Source organism: Astatotilapia calliptera, chromosome 10, assembly GCF_964374335.1.
Source record: "Astatotilapia calliptera chromosome 10, fAstCal68.1, whole genome shotgun sequence".
In the NCBI taxonomy this organism is placed as follows: Eukaryota; Metazoa; Chordata; class Actinopteri; order Cichliformes; family Cichlidae; genus Astatotilapia; species Astatotilapia calliptera.
This window is the reverse complement of record NC_137431.1, coordinates 34,577,661-34,601,976: the sequence shown is the minus strand read 5'-3', so window position 1 is coordinate 34,601,976 and position 24,316 is coordinate 34,577,661. Positions and strand designations below refer to the sequence as shown.

General features: G+C 44.6%; 3 protein-coding genes and 1 long non-coding RNA gene across 10 annotated transcripts in view; 3 read left to right on the top strand and 1 right to left on the bottom strand.

Annotated features, from left to right (window-relative positions):
- apbb3 (amyloid beta (A4) precursor protein-binding, family B, member 3) overlaps nucleotides 1-4,434 on the top strand; it is an 18,248-nt gene extending 13,814 nt beyond the window's left edge. For 2 of the 6 annotated variants that reach the window (XM_080307643.1, XM_080307639.1), the window contains exons 12-18: nucleotides 1-572; nucleotides 655-710; nucleotides 1,193-1,291; nucleotides 3,107-3,150; nucleotides 3,344-3,482; nucleotides 3,868-4,011; nucleotides 4,092-4,434. The exon at nucleotides 1-572 is cut by the window's left edge and continues 1,596 nt beyond it. The gene's annotated coding sequence lies outside the window, so the exon portion shown is untranslated. Of the gene's footprint in view, nucleotides 573-643; nucleotides 711-1,192; nucleotides 1,292-3,106; nucleotides 3,151-3,343; nucleotides 3,483-3,867; nucleotides 4,012-4,091 lie in introns of all 6 variants that reach the window. The other 4 variants (XM_080307640.1, XM_080307641.1, XM_080307642.1 and 1 more) reach the window with 4 other exon arrangements.
- Nucleotides 264-12,378, top strand: LOC113029995 (uncharacterized). The gene is given in 10 exon segments (XM_080306940.1): nucleotides 264-286; nucleotides 377-504; nucleotides 1,193-1,291; nucleotides 3,107-3,150; nucleotides 3,344-3,519; nucleotides 3,868-4,011; nucleotides 10,824-10,943; nucleotides 11,094-11,500; nucleotides 11,503-11,700; nucleotides 11,703-12,378. Coding segments are annotated over 10 exon segments (1,785 nt in total). The 3' UTR covers nucleotides 12,149-12,378.
- Nucleotides 12,379-13,039: 661 nt separating this feature from the next.
- Nucleotides 13,040-17,115, bottom strand: LOC145431596 (T-cell immunoglobulin and mucin domain-containing protein 2-like). 2 transcript variants are annotated; one of them, XM_080307660.1, is made up of 6 exons: nucleotides 16,400-17,114; nucleotides 16,244-16,323; nucleotides 15,772-16,113; nucleotides 14,628-14,722; nucleotides 13,762-13,870; nucleotides 13,040-13,290 (listed from the first exon to the last, which is right to left on the bottom strand). In XM_080307660.1, exons 2-6 carry the CDS (start codon nucleotides 16,317-16,319, stop codon nucleotides 13,211-13,213), a joined length of 702 nt encoding a protein of 233 aa, XP_080163786.1. In that variant the 5' UTR covers nucleotides 16,320-16,323; nucleotides 16,400-17,114; the 3' UTR covers nucleotides 13,040-13,210. The 2 variants fall into 2 exon arrangements, with proteins under 2 accessions (XP_080163786.1, XP_080163785.1); XM_080307659.1 differs by having other exon boundaries at nucleotides 16,244-17,115.
- Nucleotides 17,116-22,803: 5,688 nt separating this feature from the next.
- On the top strand, nucleotides 22,804-24,316 carry LOC113018546 (uncharacterized). The gene is made up of 2 exons (XR_013911831.1): nucleotides 22,804-23,433; nucleotides 23,830-24,316. It is a non-coding gene; the product is annotated as an uncharacterized LOC113018546 (long non-coding RNA).

Here is a 24,316-nt window from a genome sequence, read left to right as displayed (position 1 = left end):
ATTAATACAAATGTAAAACATTATTATCTATGAAACAATAACACATATAATGGGAAAGAAAAATCGATATTATTATTGTTTGTGTAAAACAAAGACAACAAATAACAAAATAATAAAACAGAAACAGTTAAAAACGATTTTAAAAAGTGAAAAATAAAATATTAAAAATGTAAAAAAGACAGAAAAACAGAACCAAAAATGAAAAATATTGAAAAATTAAAATACGTTCAAAGATGATAAATTATCAACAAAAAAATAAAGAGATGAGGCTGAATGTTATTGATCAGTGATCAGTTTGTATGAGCAGATATCTCTGAAGCTGTTTCCAGGGTGACTCCTGAAAGCTGCAGACTTTATTTGGCTTCCTGTGAACCAGTCTGAGCCCAAACGCTGCAAGAAAAACAAACAGGAAGCCACCATCAGTGGAGCAGGAGGAGGAGCAGGAGGAGGAGACCTCTGACCTCACCTCCTCTGCCTCTGGCAGCTGTCTGCCCTCCTCAGCCCGTCAGTTGTCTGTCAGCTCACCGGAGAGAAAATCAATGATTTAGCAGAAGTTTGTCTTCAGCTGGAAGGTGAGTTCAGATTCTGTCACACCAGACTCCATTTAAAAACCACACGTTTAAAGGCTCTGTGATGACTGCAGGTTTCTTACAGGCGGGCAGCAGACTGAGGTCAAAGTTTCCTGGATTCTGACGTTTTTTTGCAGTGAGGTGGGTTAAACAGAGACGAACTGAAGAGACGACACTTTGAAACTGTAAAATTCCAGAAGTGTAAAATGAATTAGTTTGGAATTCTTAGGATTGCTTGTAAAACCTTAAATTGCAGGATTCGTGAATGGAGTCTGGTTATTTGGTTAAAATGAACTTTCTGTTGTCTGGTAATAAAGTAATGACGACTAAACTGAAGCTCTGAAGTAATTATGGGAAACCTTGAGTCCCCGTTCAAACATCTGAAAGCTTCTTTGTGTCTCAGCTGGAAGTTTTGTGCTGTGCAGACGGTAAATAAGGCTCAGCTGACACCAACAATCCTGAGCGTGAATAAAAACAGTGTTGACAGAGAGGTGGAGGTCTGTGGGAGCAGATTGGATTATGGAGCTGTGAGGCAGCGTTCACTGACCTGACTCTGACTCAGGAGACGCGTCAGCATCCACACTCAGACAGCCGCTCAGTGTCTCTGCTCTCCTCTTCTACAGCGACGCCATCAGCCGACCGTCCCTCCAGGATGAGCGCCGAGCCTCCGCCGTACCGTCCTCACTTCCCTGAGGGCCCCTCGGCCCCCGTCTTCTCTCCAGGTCTGTCTTCTTTTATCTTTGACATCACTTCCTGTGTGCAACAGCGCTGCACAAGTTTTACTCTGAAAGACACAAAACTGGCTTCATGTTCAGCCACAGAGGTCAAAGGTTGGCATGTGCCATCACCAGTGATGGGCAGTAACGCGTTGTAATGAGATTACTTTTTTCAAGTAACGAGTAAAGTAAGGGATTACCATTGGAATAAAGCTAATTAGATTACCGTTACTTTCCCGTAGGAACCCTGCGTTGCTAAAACCGTGATTTTATTGCGAGAATGTCTCATGACAGTGATGTAAGCGAGCGCGACGTTCGTGACAACAGCTGTGTGCAGATCAACAGTGGTAATATATCGAGTGCAGAGAGAGTATGAGCGTGCAGCGTTTAAAGCGTGGATGTAATCACATTACTTTGAGTTTGATTCCATAAAAAGTGACAAAAACATTAGTGTCCGCTGTGCGTGGGAAGAAAACTTCTTTTTACAGCGAAAAAACCCCTAAACTTCCAACAAGCACCGAGTGCCGGATCCGCCCACTGACATGACGGCTGTGGCACCTCCACCCGCCCCACTCCTGCTAAACAGGTGACAACAGAGCGACAGGACTCAGAGCTGCTGAGGCTTTGATTTTACTTCTTTCTGCTGTTTTACTTGCATCTATTTGAAAGAGTGTAAATAAGACTGTTGTATACAGTGTTGGTCAAGTTACTTGAAAAAAGTAATCAGTAACTAATTACTGATTACTTCCCTCCAAAAAGTAATCCCGTTACTTTACTGATTACTTATTTTCAAAAGTAATTAACTACTTAGTTACTTTTTAAAAACACAATTTAGATCTTTCAGCCCAGTTCTGCTTTTTCTGCATCATCATCATACAAAATGTAATCAAATGGAAAAGTCTCTTTTTAAAACTTTATTAGTTTTAACCTTTTAACTTGTTATCTTGTTTATCATGACTCTGGTTTTACTGGCCGATCAACACAGTTTATAAACTGGTACATGTCACCTTGTTGCTTTGTCTGTAAGTGGTCATGTGATTGACCACGACTCCTTTATTCTTCCTCAGTCAAACAGCAGCACTCGTGCGATTGTTTTGCCCCCTGAGCTCCAGCTGTTGTGCCAGAAAGTGATGGTTACCGTCCGCAGGAGCGCAGCTGCTTAAAGCTGCAGCGTCCTGATTCTTACAGCTACTTCCTGCAGCTGATATAAGCTGCAGTGAGCTGAACACAGCTTCAGCCGTCTGTTGAAAAACGGTAACAGACCGCATTTCCTTGTTAGTAACGGTAACGGTGTTGTAACGATAGGAATAGTAATTAGTTAGATTACTTGTTACTGAAAAAAGTAACGCCGTTAGTAACGCCGTTGGTAACTCTGTTATTCCCATCACTGGTTATTAATTACTAATTACTTTTTTCAAGTAACTTGACCAACACAGACCATCACTGCCACAGCAACAGCCTTTATTAAAGTCATTAGTTAAAGTTTAGTTATGTGATGAGCTTCTTCTGCCTTTACTCACACGGGTAGAGCAGGGTGGAGGAGGAAGGAGGGTGGAGCAGGTGGAAGGAGGAAGGAGGGTGGAGCAGGGAGGAGGAGGAAGGAGGGTGGAGCAGGGAGGAGGAGGAAGAGGAGGAAGGAGGGTGGAGCAGGGAGGATGCAGGCACACAGGCGGCTGAGGTGCGTTCACAGGCGGCTGAGGTGCGTTCACAGGCGGCTGGGACAGAAGAATTCAGTTCAGGAAACCTGCAGAATCTGAGCCAATCAGCTGTTTTCATTTCTCAGACTGAGCTTTAAGTTTTGATCCTGTTGTTTCTTTACAGCTCTCGCCTGTCAGCCTGGCTTCTTCCCCAGCTCTCCGTACCAGGTACCCAGCATGCACTGCTGCAGCATCCTGAGGATCATCAGAGATTATGAAGCTTCTGGTTTTATATTTCAGCCTCTTTTCAGTTTTAGGATTTAAAAATTCTTTGACTGCATGAAAATAAATTTTTCTTCAAATTAACGAACTGTCACATGACCATCAGTGTTACTATGGTAACCACGTGTTTCCTCTGCAGACCTTCCCTCAGTCCTATTACCATGAACATCCAGGTTACATGGCTCCGATGACCCCACAGAGCACCTTTGGGACCCAGTCGGCCTACCAGGGCAGGCTCGACGGGCCCCCAGGGGCCTCGTACCCACCAAAACACACAGGCAGGTCAAAGGTCACGACACAGAGAGCTCAGGCAGGGTCAGCATAGTGTGTCATAGTGGGGAAAAATCTTCCTCCTCCATCCTCAGCCTCCACCCTCCCTCCTCTGCACATGCTCAGACGACCTCAGCAGCTGCGAGTCTGAGTCGTCATGAACACATAACCACATAAAAGAAAATACATATAAAACAAGAAAAACAAGGTTTTCTGATTGGCTGTCCCTCACAAACAGGAGGCGGGGCTTCTCTGATGGCCATACAAGGATTTCTCCTCTCTATGACATCATACGGATCCCAAAATAGAAAAAACTGTAGAGCCGTCATAACTGGTTGTTATACTGGGTATGCATCCTGCAGGCTTTAGTCATGTGACTTCCTGTCCTTCCAGTTTACGTGGTGGATCAGCAGCAGGATCAGGGCGGCGGCAGGAAGTCGTGTCTGGCGGCGTGCTCGACTCTCCTGTGCTGCTGCTGCCTCTGGGACCTGCTGACTCGGCACCTCTGCTGACCTCTGACCTCCTGTCACACAGCAGGTATGAAATCAAACAGTTCAAGTTTGATTTTCTCATCAACACCAAACTGTTTTTATGTTCTCATGTTTCTCCTGCGACAGGCTGTGGACCTGTACAGGTGTACACGCCTCTCCACCTGCGTAACTGGGATAGGCTCCGCCCCCTGTGACCCTAATAAAGATAAGAGGATGGATGGAAGTTTGTTCAGTATTCGATGATGAACTCTTTCTCTTGACTTCTGAAATGATTAAAATACAAATGTTTTTGTTTTTTATTTTAATTCTTCAGCAATAATCAAAATATTTGCTGTTTGTTTGTTTTAAGATGTTAATGTACAAATTGACTGAACTCCAGAAACTCAGTTTGATGTTTGCGTCAGTAGAACTGCTCCAGCTTTATGACACACTTCATCTTCTCTCTGTTAAATAAACTTTTTCAGACACATTAATGCGTCTTTGTTTGTCTCTGCAGGGTTTTTATTTCACGTGTTTAACAGAAGCTGCATTTGAAAGGCCACTCAGCTTAAATAACTGATAAGGTTTGAACTTTGATTCAAGGACCACAAACACGAGGTAAAAACTCTTTATTTTATACATGAAGTATGTGATGGTGTTTACAGGACTGCCCTCCTCTGATTGGTTTAGCCTGCTGTCAATCTTCTGCCTGCCGCAGACAGATCCAAAGTTTTACTGCTGTGATGCTCACGTTTGAGACTTAAAGCTGATAGGAAATAATAAAAGCCGAGTGATGAATTCAACATTCAGAGAGTTTGAAGTAATAGCAGTAATGAAAGATTTATGATTATTACATCGTCTCAGTGCGACATCATGCAGAGGAAAAAGTTGTTTGATCTTTTATGACGGCTCTTATTTTCCATCTGTTCAGGTAATATTATTTCGTCAGCTCTATGTTGATGCACTGACCATTGCTTACTTCTAATAGTCACTTTATAAATGACATTTTATTCATTTAAAAACATTTTAATTACAGTGAAGAACATTAGTCATGTTGTCCTGTGAATGTTTTTTCTGTGTTGATTTTGTTCATTTTTTAAAATCATGCATGAAGTCAGACTTTGTTCCATCTTAGAAAACAAAACATATCAATAATATGAATCCATCACCTTCAAATAAGGAACGACTACAATACATTTTCATTTCACCGTGTGTTATACATGTATAACTATGCATGTGACAAATAAAAAACCTTGAACATTTTTCAGGGTCAGAAATTCATTTTTATTTTTTCACACTGACTTTGTGGAAAACTTCATTTGTTTCACAGCTCAGTAGAAGAACCTGATAAACTAAAATAAAATGTAGAAACATCATTTGTTGGGTGGTTAAACCAATACGTCCTCCTCTGATTGGTCCAGCTTGGCCTGCTGAAAACACATCCAACCTTCTGGAGATCAAATTAATTTTAAACTTATGTTTTAATTTAATAACAAGTTTAAAATGCTAATAAAATGATATTTATGTTGTAGTACTTCAGTTTGACCACATGAGGGTGACTTTTAATCATCATCAGATTAACCTGCTGTTGCTTCTACTGTTTGGATAAAAATGCTTTTGTACACACTATATTTGAACATGTTTTAATAATATAAATACTTAGCAATAAATCAAGAATAAAAATATATATATTTATATTTGTAACTCTGAAGCGCTCTTGCGGGCACCTCACGATGCTGGGTGGAGCATCCACAGCTGTTTACTCCGGAGGAAACTGAAACTTTGTGGAAGGACTCAGACACGAGTCAGTGATGCTCACTGCTGACTGACGACAGCCACACTGAGATGCTGAACCTTTCTGTTTCTGCCTTTCTTAGCCGCTCTTAGCAGGCGACGTCTTTGAAGTGGCTCAAATGTTGTTAGTGACTCGGACACTTAGCTGTAAGCTGCTGCAGTTAAGTCTTTTCTCTGACTCCTCCCCTCATCTGGTGGCGTTTCTCTTTGATTTCTAACATTAAATGTAAAGAGTCGCTTTAATGTCGGTCCCCTCGTGTTCGGTTCGTTAGTCTCTTCTGTACTGTGACTGCTTTTTTTTCTTCACTGTTTTGATGTTTTTGATATTTTGTGACAAATAAAAATCAGTAAAAATCATTTTGTCAGCTTTGTGTTGCTGAGCTGAAGAGCGCCTGCAGACATGAAGAATGACCTGTAGGGAAACTGCCGACACTTGAAGAGAAGCAGATTTCTTAAGCTCGCTGAATCTCAGCAGGTGACGCTCTCATCACAGTCGTCCACAGGCGACCACGCTGAACTTGTTTCTGACACTTTTGTGGATGTTTGAATGTAACACAGTGATTAATAAACAATAATGTTTATTAAACACATTTTAATTATTCTGTGAAATTAATTTGACCTGAACTGAAAAAAGAGAATTAAAAAACCAACTTACCTCAGTCTGAGTCTGTGTCGTCATCGAGTCTGTGGCTGTGACATCACTTCCTGTTTGTCCCGCCACGGTCATTATGGTGGTTAAGATACAGTACAATACAATTTTATTTATATAGCACGTTTAAAACCAGGGGGGCACACCAAAGTGCTTCACAGCGAGGAATAAAGAGTAATTTACAGTAAGTCATTAAAACAAGTTAAAATAGAGAAAGTAGAGAAAACAAACAAAAAGCATTAATAAGTAGAAACAGGGAGAAGTCATGATTATCCAGAGAAACGAGCAGCGATACAGCAGTTAATGAGCGGTGAGGATTAGCAAGTCAGAAAAGCTTGAAGGTTGAATAGGTAACTTTTCACGCGTGCTTTAAAGGATTGAATGGAGTCAGAGGTGCGATTGGTAGCAGGAAGACTGTTGCAGAGGTTGCAAAGGCACGATCGCCCCTAGTCTTCAGACGGTGCCTGGGCTGGGCCAGAAGCAACTGACCAGATGATCGTAAAGAACCTCTGGGAGTATAGAGACCGAGGAGGTTGGTGAGCTAGTCAGGGGCAAGGTTGTTCAGGCATTTGAAAGTAAGCAGCAGAACTTTAAAATCAATACAAAGTTTAATAGGCAGCCAATCAGAGAGCACTGGAGTAATAGAGGCAAACCTTCTAGTTCCGGGTAGAAGACGAGCCGCCGCAGACTGAGTCAAGACCAAGTTGAGACAAAAAGGTCTTTAAACTGCAGCCAGATGCTGCTTCGTTTACGGGTTTCAGGCATATTTCTCTGTGCTGATCCTTCTGAAGTCCACCACCAGCTCCTTGGTCTTGCTGACGTTCAGCTGGAGGTGGTTGTCCTGGCACCACGATGCCAGATTCTTCACTTCATCCATGTAGGCCGCCTCATCGTTGTTGGAGATGGCACCCAACACCACTGTGTCGTCAGCAAACTTCACAATGGTGTTGGAGCCATGGGTGGCCACACAGTCTGAAGTGTAGAGGGAGTAGAGCAGTGGCGAGAGGACACATCCCTGAGGTGCTCCTGTGTTGATGGTGATGCTGTTGGAGAAGCACCTGCCCACCCTCACCACCTGAGTTCTGCCAGTGAGGAAGTCCAACACCCATGCACACAGACGGCTGTTAAGTCCCAGATCCCTGAGCTTTGTGAACAGTCTGCAGGGCACTATTGTGTTAAACGCTGAACTGTAATCAACAAACAGCATTCGCACATAGTTACCCTGTTTCTTGTCCACGTGGCTGAGAGTGGTGTGTAGGACGTGGGCGATGGCATCCTCTGTGGATCTGTTGGATCTGTAGGCGAACTGCAGCGGATCTGTGGTGTCTGGGATGGAGGAGGAGATGATGTTCTTCAGCAGCCTCTCAAACACCTTCATTACTACCGAGGTCAGTGCAACTGGCCGGTAATCGTTCAGGGATGAGGGTTTGCTGTTCTTGGGCACAGGGATGATGGTGGATCTTTTGAAGCATGTGGGGACCACAGACTTCGCCAGGGACTCGTTGAAGATGTAAGTGAACACACCTGCTAGAACTAGAAGATTTTGCCATGTTTAACAAAGCAATAAATAAGTAAACAACTAAAAAGGTGCATAGTCTGAGCGGAGTGGTCAGGAAGGCGTCTGGACGTGGCCGCGCCATCTTACAACATCCATAGTTTGTTCACTGGGACACTGGAGAGGTTAAAACCTAAATTCTTGGGTCAGAGACTTTAATGGAGACCGAGATCCCATTACCCATGTTTTTACTAGTTTGAAGGACTAGTATTTAAAAAGTTCGATTAAAAAAAGAACCTGCTCAGTCATCCAGGTAAGGAAATCTCAAAAGGTTGATTCTGTTCATCTGGACGTTTTCAGTGGGAGAAACGTTTCTGTCACGGACCCGGCTCTGGGGACTCGGGGTCCGTGGGCAGTGGGGACTATGACTGTTGTTGTTGTTGTTGTTATTATTATTATTTGGTGTGTTGTCTGCACTGCCCCTGTGCACATCTGTATGTAGGCAGGTATGTGTGTGTTTTGCCTTTCTGCTGTGGCCAAGTTACAGGCACCTTCAGCCCTGGGGGCGTGGCCTAACTTGAGGGCTGGCCACACCCGAAGTCCTGGCCGCACACCTGCTCCTCATCTGGGCTCGTCGGGGGAGCTATTTAGATGAGCGATGGAGCTTCCACCGACGCTGGATTATCGCATTTGACTTCACGTCAGTCTTCAAGCAAGTCAAGCGTGAGTGTATGCCTGCTGGGACAAGTTGTAACGGCTGCCTCTATTGTTTCCCCCTCAGGAGGAGTGTGGGACGAGAAGGAGCAGTGAGCACGGGGAGTGCAGGGACACTGGGGCAGAGAGCACTACACGGGAGTCTGGGAAACTGGGGATTGATTGTTGTTTACTTCACCACCTTGTAAATAAACACTGTTGCACTGAAGAGTCCGGCGTTTGGGTCCTGTTTCCCCACCTCCCCATGGTCTGCCAGCCAGACCGTGACAGTTTCGTCATCATCAGGTGACTTCTTCAGTCTCAGCTGACTGCAGGTTTCCCATCTGTCAAAGCTAGGAAGGCACCTAAAGAAAGCTCCAGGTGATGCAGGAGGAGTGCCAGGATTTAAACATCGGGGAAACCAAACAACCTCTGGCTGAGAGGATGCACAACACAGCAGAGCCACCTCGTCAGGCCACGACTCTGCAGTCTGTTTACACCTACAGGCCAGTGGACACTCTTTCAGTGATGAGGATGTAACATCCTGGACAGGGAGGAACGCTGGTTTGAGGGCGGAGTCAGGGGAAAGACCATCTCTGAATGGAGGAGGGGCCTAAGGGTCCATCTGTCACCATCTTACAATGCTGTGATTGCAGCCATTCCCCAACTCTCTGTGAATGGGACTCATGGTTATTGATCAGTGGTCATGAGAATTTGCATATTAATGATCATAAACTGACCTCGCTGTTCATTTAGAGACCGTGAGGGGCCATCCTACCCTTTCTTAAAGAAAGGAACCTCAGAGCTGTTCATTTGATTTCTAAACCTAATGTCCTTGTAAATGTATTTAAGAAGTGTGAGGGACCCCATTAGGGAGGAAATAAGCAGGGATTAAGAAACGTGGGTCCTAGTGTTGCTACTGAGTGTAACATTAGGTCTAATGGCACTGTGATTCAAGCATTAGCGCAGCTCGCTATGTTTGACCGAGAGCATTCAGGGATAAATGACCCGTCCAAACAGCACCTGCAGGATTGTCCGGCGAGCGTGACGTTCACTTTTTCTTCACAAAGATCTGTAACAGCAGCAGAAAAATGGCTGTTGATCACAGGCTTTGTGCTTTGCTGCACGCACACTACAGCAGTGATGTACCACACACAGATGGAGTCGCTAAATTACACAACTGCTGACGTGCAACCAACAACTACCTGCTTCTGTTTCCTCCTATTCAAAGGGAGGCGCTAACAGCTGACTCAAATTGTGGTGTAACAAAGAGGAAACTATTCAACAGAGACACAAACCACACATCAACTGTAAAAGACGAACATGGCCAGCAAACACAAGCGACTCGGCAAGTACATTTAAAAATAGCAATGTAGAAAATGAGTGTGATTAAAGAGTGATAAGACTCAACACTCACTTTACCTTTCTTAGGTTTCATCTGTCTTTGATCTTTTCCTCTCACTGTTTCCTTTGTTTTTACAATAGTTGATGTTTTTCTGTAGTTTTTATTGTACAATATGATCTAAACACAGGAGCAAAACAACCAATGTAAACATTAACTGTTCAAACAAACCCTCGATGGCAGCACTTTGTGGATGACACGAGGAGGAAATGTGATTTCAACACTTCTGACAGATGCAGAGAGAGCAAGTACAAACCTCTGTAGCTTCTCTCGTCTCCGGCAGATTCACGTTTAAACGATCAGATCGACTTTTCTGACGAGGAGACGTGTTTAAAACTCAAAGTTTGATCTCTGGTGTCTTTTCAGTGACAGATGCAGCAGCTCCATTTCCTGAATCACCTCGTTGTACAATAAATTTAGTATATTTAATGAAGTCAGACAAAGATTTAACGTCGATACTGCGAGTCTGTGAAAAACAAGCCGTCAGTGGGAAGGCCACACGAGCCTCGCTCTCCTTGAGCTTCACAGACTCACATCCAGATGTTTTCTTTAAATAGAAAAATATGCAGTATGATGTGTGGTGTGACGTGGGGCAGGGATAGGGCCACCTCTACATCACAGCTAAGAGAGTGAAAGATCTTAATGTTCTGACGCAATTAACAACTATCAGAGAGCTAAACAACTTTTCTCCATTTCATAATAATAAAGCATTTTACTCTTAATTAAAGACAAATCAAAATATAAGTTTGATCAATGCATAAATATTGTGTGAAAAAGTGACTTCCCCTAAACCTAATGACTGCTTGGGCCAGTGGGGACAACTGCCAGTGAGTCTTTCCCACCCAGGGACTCCAAGAAGGCGGGGTACCCTGAACCGCCACTCGGCGCATACGTGAAGACGACGGTCAGGGCGCCTGGAAGCGCCTCCTCCTGGCCTGTTTTTCTGTACCTCCTCAATAAACTGTGGTGAGAACAAACTATCTGGTGCTTGAGACGTTATGGAAATGTTACAATAAAAGAAATGGAAATCAGGAAGGTCAAACACGTTCTCACACTGCGAATGCGGCTTCACCGTGACTTAGTCCTCAGTTGCAAAATGTGGTGAAATCACTGAAGTTCTCTACTTTCTTTAACAGAGTCAGAGGAACCACAAAAGAAAGAGATAGAAGAGAAACCAGACCTCAGGATGGTGCTCCTTGGAATAACTGGATCTGGTGCATCAGGAAACACCATCTTAGGAGGAGACGATGCTTTTGAATCTAAACCATCTCCGAACTCGGTAACTTCAGAGTGTCAGAAGGAAATGTTTGAAGGTCAAAAACTGGCTGTGGTCGATACTCCAGGTGTGTTTGATAATGTTCAAACTGAAGAGGAGATGAAGACAGAGGTCAGGACAGCCATCTCCTTTGCTGCTCCGTGTGGACAGATTCACAGAGAGATTCACACCATGGCCTTGTTCACATGTGGAGATGACCTGGAGCGTGGGAGAGTCACCACAGGAAATTTTATCAGGGAAACTCCAGCTATGACTTCATCCGTCAGTGTGGTGGAGGATAGCATGTTTTTAACAACAGAAGCAGAGATCCTGCTCAGGTCAGAGAGCTGCTGGAGAAGGTCAACACCATGGTTCAGGGAACCGGAGGAAGATACTACACCAACGAGATGTTTGAGAAGGCAGAGAATGCTATAACCAAAGAGATGGAGCTACTTCAGGAGGACAGGCTGGGCTAACGGCCACTGAAGCAAGATATGAAGCAGAAGGAACAACGAGTTTATTCGGGGCAGCTGGAGCTGCCGCTGGAGTCGGTGCTGCGATTGGCACCGAGCTTACTGTTGGAGCTGCAGCTGGTCCAGTGGGACTGTTGGTGGGAGCTGCACTGGGTCTGGCAGCAGGAGCTGCAGCAGGAGCTGCAGTGGGAGCTGCAGTAGGAGCTGGAGTGGGAGCTGCAGTGGGAGCTGGAGTGGGAGCTGGAGTGGGAGCTGGAGTGGGAGCTGCAGTAGGAGCTGCAGCGGGAGCTGCAGTGGGAACTGCAGTGGGAGCTGCAGTGGGAGCTGGAGTGGGTCTGGCAGCAGGAGCTGCAGCAGGAGCTGCAGTGGGAGCTGGAGTGGGAGCTGGAGTGGGTCGTACTACTGCTGCTAAAGTCAGGAAGCAGGCGTGTATTACACAGTGAAGAACAATCACTCAGCAGCAGCTCGTTCAAGTCACATCATCAACACAATATTCACCAGTCTTCATCAGTATCATCATTTTTATTATCCTATTTGATTTAAAACGAATGATTAATTATTATTGATCATGTTAGTTTGGGGACATTCTTGAACTGTTCTCTCAGTGAGAACCTCAGATGATGTAAATCGTGTTTTAAAGCCTGGTGAGTTTGCTTTCTTGTGCTGTCAGAGGAGAAAGTGTAGAAGAAGCTGCAGTCAGCAGACGTGACAGTAAAGACCGCCTCTAGGGTTTCTACCTTATAATATGTAGCATCTGGAGTAAGTAAGACACATTTTATTTATAGCACATCTGTTAAGACGAGGAAAGTGTTATTTATATGGCGTCAAATCCCCACAGCAGCAAGGCGCTTCATGTTGTAAGGTAGACCATACAGCATTAGATGTTATCCACAGCGTGTCTTTGTCCTGTCTGTGGGAGTTAAACCTGATACCTGTCCAGGGGGTAGGATGGGCTCCAACCGCTCCACGACCTGAAGTGGAAATGCAGAAGAGAATGGATGGACTGAGATTCTTCGTCAGCAGGCTGTGGCCTCTGCTGGGACCATGTCTACGGCCGTGAGCTTAAAGCGTGAAGCTTTATGCATCTGGGCCCAGCCTCCATAGCTTCTGCTGAAGGTTGCAGTGCTGTACATAGACAGGTGCTGCTGTTCTTTCAGATGTGACCCACACTGGTGACTTGCTGCTTCCTGTCAGTTAATTAGTCTGAAGCAAAGCATGCTGGGACTGGATCTGTCTGACTCGAGGTCAATTGAATAATTGTTACAGGAATGTGTTCAAAGTGTCTGTGCTGATCCGCACAGCTCGTTCATGTTATTCATCAGTAAAGTGGAGATGTCCTCCTGTTGTTGCAGCACATCATTGTGGGGCTGCCGTCAGGGCTCAGCTGACTGTTCAACTGTTCAGACCCCACAGGGTCTCTGCCCCCATGGTGGGAGCAAATGCACCTGACTGCACAATCATGATATGATCAGCTGTTCCCTTCATTCAGCTGTTCAAGGGGATCTTTACAGAGGACTGCCCTCCTCCTTGTCTGATTGGTTCAGCCTGATGTCCGTCTGCAGTCTCTGATCCCGCCTCCAAACCCCTGCAGGTGAATTTAATCAAATAAATGATTAAAAAAAGGTGTCTGTCTTTGTTCAGTCTGATGTGAAATGGAAACATATGGAGAGATATTTAATGGTGTAATACCTGAGTCTGACCACATGAGGGCGACATTTAATGACTGTCAGACTGAAGCTGGTGGAAACAATCACGTGAAACAATCGTTGTGTGTGTGTGTGTGTGTGTGTGTGTGTGTGTGTGTGTGTGTGTGTGTGTGTGTGTGTGTGTGTGTGTGTGTGTGTGTGTGTGACACATCTTTGTGGGGACAAAAGGCATGTTTGAGACTCAAAATGTAGTTTTAGTGTCAGGGTTACAGTCTGGTTAGGTTTAGGCTCAGGGTCAGGCAGTCATTTAAGACGCCAGGGTAAGCATGATGTCAATGCTCCACTAAGATATGAAAACAGGTTTGTGTGTGTGTGTGTGTGTGTGTGTGTGTGTGTGTATGTGTACTGACTGTGAGCTGCAGTCAGCAGAGCAGGGATGAAGATGATGAAGGTCAGCCTCACTAAGTTCCAGATGAAGTTTTCCAGGTGGTCGACCTGCTGCACAGCTGTGATCCTCACCTGTAAACATGAAGTCATGTGACCTGTGAACCAATCAGCAGCCTGAAGGTGAAGCTGAGGTCAGAGCAGCAGCAGGACGTCCCTCCCATTAAAAACACCAACAGGAACATCAATCAATCAATCAATCAATCAATCAATCAATCAAGCCTTTTATTTGACACATGCAAAGTCTACACCAGCAGTAAAATTGGACCCCCCCCGACCCCGTAATGTGGAAAAGCAATGACATGTAGAATCCAATGGGAAAGCAGAGGAGGGAGAAACCTGCACTCAGCACGAGAACAGAAACAAAAGAAGCTCCTCTGCACAGAGAGCACACATGTTCACGTCACAACACCACAAGCAAGGGGTGGGTGAGGCGGTGAGCCGATGTAGACGCAGTCATGATGATGCAATTATTACAAGCCAGCTCCATCAGCAACCCTGTTATCATGGTTTGAAAAGGTAGCTGTCTTCAATGTCCTCGATCGACAGTCTTTCCAATTCCTCCACCCGTCCGTCGTGTATCCGGCAGGGAGCGTCCCTCCAGGACACTCGGGCTCTCCCGGGCCCAGACGTCTCGTGGAGAGGAGGGTGTCAATAACATTCTCATCACAGTCGTGATCGTGTTGAGCTCATTTCTGACACTTTGGTGGATGTTTGAACGTAACACAGTGATTAATAAGCAACAACATGTTTATTAATCACATTTTTACAATTCTGTGAAATTCATTTAACCTGAACTAAAAAAAGAGAATTAAAAAAAGGCCCAACTTACCTCGGTCGGAGTCTGCGTCGGCATCGAGCCTGTGGCTGTGACATCACTTCCTGTTTGTCCCACCACGGTGGTGACGGTGGTGAAGATGTGAGGAGCTAAACAGAGTTTGAGTTGTTAATTGTTCAGTTTTACAGGAAGTTAGTGTGTAAGACAAAGATGGATTATTATGAACTGACAGTCATGCAAAGCTGCTGTGGTAGATGGAGCTGAAACAGCTCAGCTTCATGTTTAACTACATTCTGAGTTTACAGCGGACGTGAAACACCACAGCGGGGAGGCTCCAACCAGCTGGCACACATTTAACTCTTCAGCAGATCAACTGTGTGTGTGAAGCTGCAGTCCAATCAGTTCGCACAGATTTCCACAGGAAGTGATCGGCACTATTTTAAGGTAATACTGAGGTTTGATTGAACCTCCAGTTATTAAAAATGTCCTTGTTCGAGTCGTTTTCCTAAACCGTCCACAGGAAGACAGACTAAAGACAGACGGACAGCTCGAGTTTCAGTGAGGATGCAGGTTTGGGGAAATCATTTCCTCCTTCTGTGTTGTTGGTGAGTGGATTACCTCAGAGCAGGACCGTGTGTGTGGGTGATGTGCTCGTGGTAACGGGTCTGTTTGGGCGTTGCTGGGATTCATTTTCATCTGTAAGGCTGATGCTGCATCGAGTTTTAGACGTAGGCTGTTCCTGTGATACCAACAGACACAAGACTGAGAGACTTCACAGGAACGTGGACGGGTTTGTGATGCCTGCAAGACCACAGGGCCACAACTCTGCCGTTATGGGATGCATCCTGCAGGTCTGAGAGGGGAGCGAGAGGTGGTTGCCATGGTGACGGGAGTGTTGCTTGCAGAAGTGTTTCAGAAAGTTGCAGAAGAAGAAACGTGAGTTGGATCTCTGCCACATAAGGAGAACTTCTGACCAATCACCTGAGAGTCCTGTTTACCACACATGATACTGTCCTGTGTGGGGGCGGGGCTCTTTGTAGCCGTTGTTTAACTTGAACCTTCAGCTGCTAGTAAGCTAAGAAAATGCACTTTGAGCATGTTCGTCTCTGAGTGAACATGCAGCTCTGGACAGGAACACTTGACCCTGATACGACGGGATGTTGTCTTTACATTTACAGCTTCGGTGCATTTTCCTCACCTGTGACGACGCTCACATCGATGTGATGCTTCTCATCGTTGAACCAGCCGGGTATCTCCACCAGGCAGCCGTATCGTCCAGCGTCTCCCTCTGTCAGGCTCTTTATGGTCAGAGAGACGTCTCCGTCCTCCAGTCGGCCCAGCAGCTCATACCTGCTGGAAGCTCTGGTTAACACTCTGAGTCCATCTGTGGAGATCAGCTGATTGGAGCAGCCTCTGGCTGGTATCTCTCCTCGCTGCCAGCACGCTGACAGAGCGCCGTGATATTTCCTGTCATATTTACAGGGCAGAGTGATGTCTTGACCTGTGTGACCTTTGACCTCCACGCTGTCACATTCACAGACTGGAAACACAGAAACAGGAAGTTAAAGACAGTTTGATTTTTTATTCAAAGAATAAAAAAGTGATTTTGTTCAAATAGAGAGAGAGCCGAGCAAACAGAGTGACAGCAGGAGTGACGGAGGCGTACGTGCCTGACAGGAGGACGAGCAGCATCACAGGAAGCCTGCTTATTTCCCCGCAGGCTGCTGAAGCCCTCGGAGTCTTCATCACTCTGTAGAACATCCAGACATCATCAGCTCGCCCGCTCTCCTCTGAAACACTCTGCAGGAGTAAAGAGCCGGACAAACCTTCAGTCTCAGAGCTGCTCCGTGTCGTTCTTCTTCTGCTGTCACATTTATGACTCTGTGGTTTGCCATGTCCGCCCTTCACTTCCTGCTAACAGCAGCTCGTTCTGCAGACCAGCCACAGGCTCAGAGATGAGTCAGCTTTTATTGACCTGCAGGCAGAAGAACAGACGTTCAATATTTCAGATTCATTCAGATTATTGATCCTTAAATACTCGAGTTGGTCTCTGGCTCGTTGTCAGCGAGATCGGTCAGACGCTCGTGTCCTCAGTATCCTGCTCAGAGGCAGAGGACGCGTTCAAGTACCTGTGAAAACAACACTGCAGCACTGAAGCAACTTCTTTACTGTGCCGGTGTTCTGGGCATACAGCCTACCCGTTGTTTCTGAGCATGTGCACGGCACAAAACCCCAACTTAACAGCATCTGGCTGTAATTTAACACAACTCCTTTGTCATATTTGTAAAACAGTTAAATATTAGCACTTTATTGAAGTGGATACTTGATTTTTTAAGCCATTGTGAAATCGCTACCTGCTTTTTGCACAAAACTGTTGAATTTGCAGCTTTGGTGAAGTGTACTTTCAAGTTAATGGACACATTTGATGTTCTCGAGAAAGTTATTGAGGTTGCAGTGCATTCATGCTGAGGGAAATATTCTAATTCGTTAATCTGTGTATGGTATGTTAGGTCTATCTAGGTAATGTGGTTATTTAATAGGTTAAATTATGTGCACTGTTTGCTGCACATATTGAAGCTCAAAAGAAGAGATGTTGTGGAACTGTAGATGGTATTTGTGGAGATACAGAAATTCTTTTATTGCTGCCATATAATCTGCATCATTATAACTGCAGTAATAACATTCAATAATATTTCTTACAGTATTGATATTGCATTAAAGTTGTTGATTGAAGATGTCCATTTGAGGATCCTTCCTTTAGGTTAACTTTTATTACAAGTATGGTTAGAAGTATTTTATACACATTGCATATCTGTGCTTATTTTGAGTTGATGTTCGGTTCATTAAGGGTCTTAAGCTTCACTGGCGTGACTGTCCAGGTGATGCATGCTGAGGGAAACTAGAACATAGAAGGATAACTTCAATGCATGCTTACAACACATATAATCTAGGAATGCGTCAGGCCTGAGGCCTTAACTCATTTGGTGTCTCACTATATTTTACTCTACTTGGCAACAGATGACCAGAGTCAATAATTAGCCCCAGAGACCCTGAGGGCTTGAAGTTTATTACCTTGTATGGAAGGTGTTATAGAAAAGAGAAGTTCTATGTCTGTCTATAGCTATTAAAGATGTACAAGATGTACAATTAATGTCTGGAACCTATTTTAATCTGTCATTGACGCCATGGGGGGCGTGTACCTCACTGCTGTGTCCACAACATGTATTTTGGTCAGAAGACATATGTTGATGTTTTCTCCTGGCTGTTAATAAACTCATCGTTTGAGTGCACTTTTCTGGGGCCTCCGTGGTTTGTCTCACTGCTCTGCATTGGTCGATTTCGCGACATATTATACTGCGAGCAGGTCCCTGTAACTGCAGCAGAAAAAGTATTAAAGGAAAGGGTGCAAAAGGGCAGCATTAACCCCAGTTTGGTACATCTGGGTAATTATAGACAAAAAGCAGAACCAGGTGATGAACTTGTTGTACGTGAAGGCTTTATATAACCACTCACACTTACAGGAGACAAGCGTAGTGAACAGAACCAAAGTGTAGCACCGTAAAAGGAGAGATGAGCGTGTTAAAGGAAGGAGATGTTTGGATCAAAACTGTGTATGAAGGGTACAGGAAGACAGAGCACTGAATAACAGGAAAAGTAGGAGCTGAATGAGGAACTTATGAAAGTGACAGATGGAGGGACGGCCCCTCGACTCGGCAGTTGGCTTTGGCGCTGAGCTTATTACCCTTTTTACACAGGATAAAAAAGTTGTTGAAGTCTGTCTTGAGTTGTGTTCTCAGCAGATCTGAAACAGAGTATCGGGAGCTGGTCACGACCGTTCCTTTCTGTTGATTAATGTTCTGAATTTGGAAACACACTTTGGTTGTAGTCATAAAGTGGACGCCCTTTCTCGACTTTGAGGTTTTTCAAGGATTACAGCCTTTGAAAAATGGCAGGTAATAACAAAGCTAATTTTTTCAAGGGAGCTACCATTAGCCTCGTTTCGAAGCCGCCCGAAAACACACCTGCACCTGATGTCGCCCCACCGGCAGCAGCGGAGGAAGGTACGGGGAGCGAGAGCAAAAAGGACATCTTTGAGGACATTAAGAAAATGAATGCTACTCTTCAGGTCGTAGCAAAAGACGTCACCACTGTTAAAGAAGCGACTGAAGAACTAAAAGATTCAGTGGAAGATATAAACGTATATCAGACATGGAAGATGCCAGCGTGCTCACCGAGCCAAAAGTGGACAAATTTCAGAAAAGGTTGGAGGCGTCGTGGTCACGAGTGGAGGACCTTGAAAACCGTAGTAGGAGAAACAACGTACGGATTACTGGACCTAAAGAAGGTGTGGAGGCATCGGGGAACGTGATAAATATGTGATGGAGATTCTGGCCAAAGCACTTGAGCTTTCTGGAAGAGAATTTGAAATTTAAAATATAACAATGCCAGAATTTAACGAGCCGGGCGATACATGTCCGCTTTCTACGTTCATCGGCCACGGAGAAGCGTGGAGTCGACTGGCAGGGCGGCAAGCTGTCCTTGTTAGATGTCAACTACGGGAGGATCCAGGGTCACCTGGTCCAGCCCTAACTATATGCTTTAGCAAAAAGGAAAGTTTGAAGCCTAATCTTGAAAGTAGAGATAGTGTCTGTCTCCTGAATCCAAACTGGAAGCTGGTTCCACAGAAGAGGGGCCTGAAAACTGAAGGCTCTGCCTCCCATTCTACTTTTAAATACTCTAGGAACAACAAGTAGGCCTGCAGAGCGAGAGCGAAGTGCTCTAATAGGGTGATATGGTACTACAAGGTCATTAAGATAAGATGGGGCCTGATTATTTAAGACCTTGTATGTGAGGAGCAGGATTTTGAATTCTGGATTTAACAGGAAGCCAAAACAGGAGAAATCTGCTCTCTTTCTAGTCCCTGTCAGGACTCTTGCTGCAGCATTTTGGATCAGCTGAAGGCTTTTCAGGGAGTTTCTGGTCCACTCCAGAGTTCTCCAGCTTGTCCTTCAGGGCTGTGGGCAGAATGGTGTTGGAGTCACTGGAGAAATCAAAGAACATGATTCTCACAGTGCTCCCAGCGGTGTCCAGGTGAGCGAGGAAGCGATGCAGGAGGTGTGGATGACGGCATCATCCAATTCTACGAGACCTGCTGTGTAAGTAGATACAAACAACCACAGTTTGGTCTGCAGTTATTCAAAGATCCCACAGACTTAGTTTAGAGGATCCACACTATCTGCACTGTTTATAGTCAATTCTGCAAGTTTTTCAACAGTGAAATTTGTTTTGTGCCCAAATTATTCTGCAGATCGTCAGAATGAAAAGTTCTTGGCCATGTATTTAAAAGTAGAATGGGAGGCAGAGCCTTCAGTTTTCAGGCCCCTCTTCTGTGGAACCAGCTTCCAGTTTGGATTCAGGAGACAGACACTATCTCTACTTTCAAGATTAGGCTTCAAACTTTCCTTTTTGCTAAAGCATATAGTTAGGGCTGGACCAGGTGACCCTGAATCCTCCCTTAGTTATGCTGCAATAGACGTAGGCTGCCGGGGATTCCCATGATGCATTGAGTTTTTCCTTTCCAGTCACCTTTCTCACTCACTATGTGTTAACAGACCTCTCTGCACTGAATCATATCTGTTATTAATCTCTGTCTCTCTTCCACAGCATGTCTTTATCCTGTCTTCCTTCTCTCACCCCAACCAATCACAGCAGATGGCCCCGCCCCTCCCTGAGCCTGGTTCTGCCGGAGGTTTCTTCCTGTTAAAAGGGAGTTTTTCCTTCCCACTGTCACCAAAGTGCTGCTCATAGGGGGTCATATGATTGTTGGGTTTTTCTCTGTATCTATGAAGCGCCTTGAGGCGACTTATGTTGTGATTTGGCGCTATATAAATAAAATAAAATTGAATTGAATTGAATGTTTGAGTTGCTATCATGACATTACTGTGTGTTAGGTTGTGGGATATCCAGACTCACAAGCGGGACACTGAATGTCACCTCTCCAATATTTTGATCTGCATGTTTGATTTGGATGCCCCCCTGACATCCGGCACTGAGAGTAGACTGGCTCGTGGTGCCGCTGTGGCTGGGTTAGGTTACAGCCCATCAGGACATTCAGTGTTCGCTAAATAATTACTGAGACATTTAAATGCTCAAAATCTGCTGCAAAAACAGTTTTTACTGAATAAAAACTGATCTGAGAGTGAATCTGTGGCCATCTGGGTGACTCAGGCTGCGTTCACACTGCAGGCGAAAGCGCATCAAATCCGATTTTTATGCGACCCATCGATCCGATCATGGTGTGACAGTGTGAACGGCACAAATCTGCAACTTACTCCGGCAAGAATGTAGCTGTGTAAAGTTCAAGTATCTGCTCGATTTATCAAGACATCACATATTTGCAAAAATGCTCCGACGTTTTCAGAGACGTCCATTTTTTTCATGCTTTGTGGCAGCTGTTGAACATCTGTGGCATCTATTAATGTCAAATCTAGACTTTATTTACCAACATAAGCAAACTCTATGTTACAATGATTGCACAGCCATTAAGGATCAAATCAGTTTCAGTTTTTTCTCCCTCTGCTTGCTTCTTACTGTCTTTGAGGCTCGGGACCAGCACTCCTGCTGCTGGACAGAAAGACATCAGTAAGTATTTTGGTTTTCCAATATTTTAGCAACTGTCAGTGACATTTACAGTGGGGCAAAAAAGTATTTAGTCAGCCACCGATTGTGCAAGTTCCCCCACCTAAAATGATGACAGAGGTCAGTAATTTGCACCAGAGGTACACTTCAACTGTGAGAGACAGAATGTGAAAAAAAAAATCCATGAATCCACATGGTAGGATTTGTAAAGAATTTATTGGTAAATCAGGGTGGAAAATAAGTATTTGGTCACCTCAAACATGGAAAATCTCTGGCTCTCACAGACCTGTAACGTCTTCTGTAAGAAGCTTTTCTGTCCCCCACTCGTTACCTGTATGAATGGCACCTGTTTGAACTCATCATCTGTATAAAAGACACCTGTCCACAGCCTCAAACAGTCAGACTCCAAACTCCGCCATGGCCAAGACCAAAGAGCTTTGGAAGGACACCAGGAAAAGTATTGTAGACCTGCACCAGACTGGGAAGAGTGAATCTACAATAGGCAAGCAGCTTGGTGTGAAAAAATCAACTGTGGGAGCAATCATCAGAAAATGGAAGACATACAAGACCACTGATAATCTCCCTCGATCTGGGGCTCCACGCAAGATCTCATCCCGTGGGGTCAAAATGATCATGAGAACGGTGAGCAAAGATCCCAGAACCACACGGGGGGACCTGGTGAATGACCTGCAGAGAGCTGGGACCAAAGTAACAAAGGTCACCATCAGTAACACACTACAACGGCAGGGAATCAAATCCCGCAGTGCCAGACGTGTTCCGCTGCTGAAGCCAGTGCATGTCCAGGCCCGTCTGAAGTTTGCCAGAGAGCACATGGATGATACAGCAGAGGATTGGGAGAATGTCATGTGGTCAGATGAAACCAAAGTAGAACTTTTTGGTATAAACTCAACTCGTCGTGTTTGGAGGAAGAAGAATACTGAGTTGCATCCCAAGAACACCATACCTACTGTGAAGCATGGGGGTGGAAACATCATGCTATGGGGCTGTTTTTCTGCCAAGGGGACAGGACGACTGATCCGTGTTAAGGACAGAATGAATGGGGCCATGTATCGTGAGATTTTGAGCCAAAACCTCCTTCCATCAGTGAGAACTTTGAAGATGAAACGAGGCTGGGTCTTCCAACATGACAATGATCCAAAACACACCGCCCGGGCAACAAAGGAGTGGCTCCGTAAGAAGCATTTGAAAGTCCTGGAGTGGCCTAGCCAGTCTCCAGACCTCAACCCCATAGAAAATCTGTGGCGGGAGTTGAAAGTCCGTGTTGCTCGGCGACAGCCCCAAAACATCACTGCTCTCGAGAAGATCTGCATGGAGGAATGGGCCAAAATACCAGCTACTGTGTGTGCAAACCTGGTAAAGACCTATAGTAAACGTTTGACCTCTGTTATTGCCAACAAAGGTTATGTTACAAAGTATTGAGTTGTATTTTTGTTATTGACCAAATACTTATTTTCCACCCTGATTTACGAATAAATTCTTTACAAATCCTACCATGTGGATTCATGGATTTTTTTTTCACATTCTGTCTCTCACAGTTGAAGTGTACCTCTGGTGCAAATTACTGACCTCTGTCATCATTTTAGGTGGGGGAACTTGCACAATCGGTGGCTGACTAAATACTTTTTTGCCCCACTGTATGTTAATCAGGCTGAACTTTAATCATACTTTAGATCAGCCTGTTTTACTTATTGTTTTATTTGTGCTTTGGTTTGGGGAAGTTGTTTCTTCACTGATCTTTTCCTGTCTTCTTGTTGCGACTTTCATCCGTAAATAAAGCCGCGGCCGGCTGAGCTGGTTGTGTCCCTGTGACGCGCCTCCAATAATCCATAATGGGTCGTACTTGTACTTTGCGCATTTATTTTAAGAACAAAACAAAAACAAACATTTGCGCTTTCAATCAATTTACAAATAGCGCATGGATTAACTGGTGTGCCAAAAAATGACGGTCAACAGAAAAAGTTTGCCCACAAACCACTCACCCAACACACCTGCTGCGAACACCGACATCAGGTAAATAGACTGTGACCACACCCACATACCATCACCTGAGACGCAGGTAAAGCTATACACCTGTGCCACCAAATCAAAAAGGAAAAACATAAACATTGACTTTGGCTCTTACACTTCTGTTATTAGACTTGAGATATGACTGCACGATGCTGTTGCTGGTGACTCCAGTTAATTCTACAAGACATGCTGTGTAAGTAAACAAACAACAACAGTTTGTCTGCATTTCTTGAAAGATCACATCCCCCAAACTTAGTTTAGAGGGTCTACACTGTATTTAGTGAAGTCTGCAAGTTTTCTAACAGCAACATTTGTTTTGTTCCCAAATCATTTTGCACATCATTAGAATGAAAGTTATTGGCCATGTTTGCATAGCCCTTTTTAAAATGATGCTTTCATGGCATTATTGTGTGTTGGGTGGGGGTCACGGCTATCCAGACTGACAGTGGGACATTGAATGTCACCTCTCTGGTGGGGAGGGGGCCTGAGATTGTGTAAATTGGAGTCTGTTTTATACCAAATGCAGAAAAAAATGTTTTAAGAAAGCAATTAAGTTCATGTTCCAAAACATATGATTGTTTGCTTGCAGGACACCAGGAGAGATGAGTCTCCGTCACAGATGGTGTGGTCAGTGAAGATGGTCGCCTGCAGGTTCAAGCTCATTGCATCTCCAACCCACATCCACTGCCACTGTACTGAAGGGAAGTTAAAGACTTCCTCTGCACCTACATTTGGATCACCTCGATCCATGACAGTCATTCAGCAGTAATGCCTGGACTGGAAACAAGCATCCTTAAAACACTACAACATTCCAGCTCCTGTGTTGGAATGAAAAACAAATGTGTTGTTTAAATCAGAGACTGCACTTGTGACAGAACAACAAATATTTATTTTGATTATATAAGTAATGTAAGTACAAAACAAACTTATTTTCAGAATAATTACATCTGAGACTTTGTTTCATTGTAAGATTATAACAGTGATGGCAATATAACTGTTTGTTGTTCAGCAGAACAGTGTCCAGTATGTTGGCTGTTATACTTTGTGTTTGAAAATAAAAGTTGGGCTGATTTTAA

Coding starts and splice junctions, on each gene's coding strand:
- LOC145431596 (XM_080307659.1), bottom strand. CDS start 16,334: ATGTTCTACAGAGTGATGAAGACTCCGAGGGCTTCAGCAGCCTGCGGG. Junction 14,723..15,771: donor CGATGTGAGCGTCGTCACAG/GTGAGGAAAATG, acceptor AACTCTGTTTAG/CTCCTCACATCTTCACCACC. Junction 13,871..14,627: donor CGACGCAGACTCCGACCGAG/GTAAGTTGGGCC, acceptor TCATGTTTACAG/GTGAGGATCACAGCTGTGCA.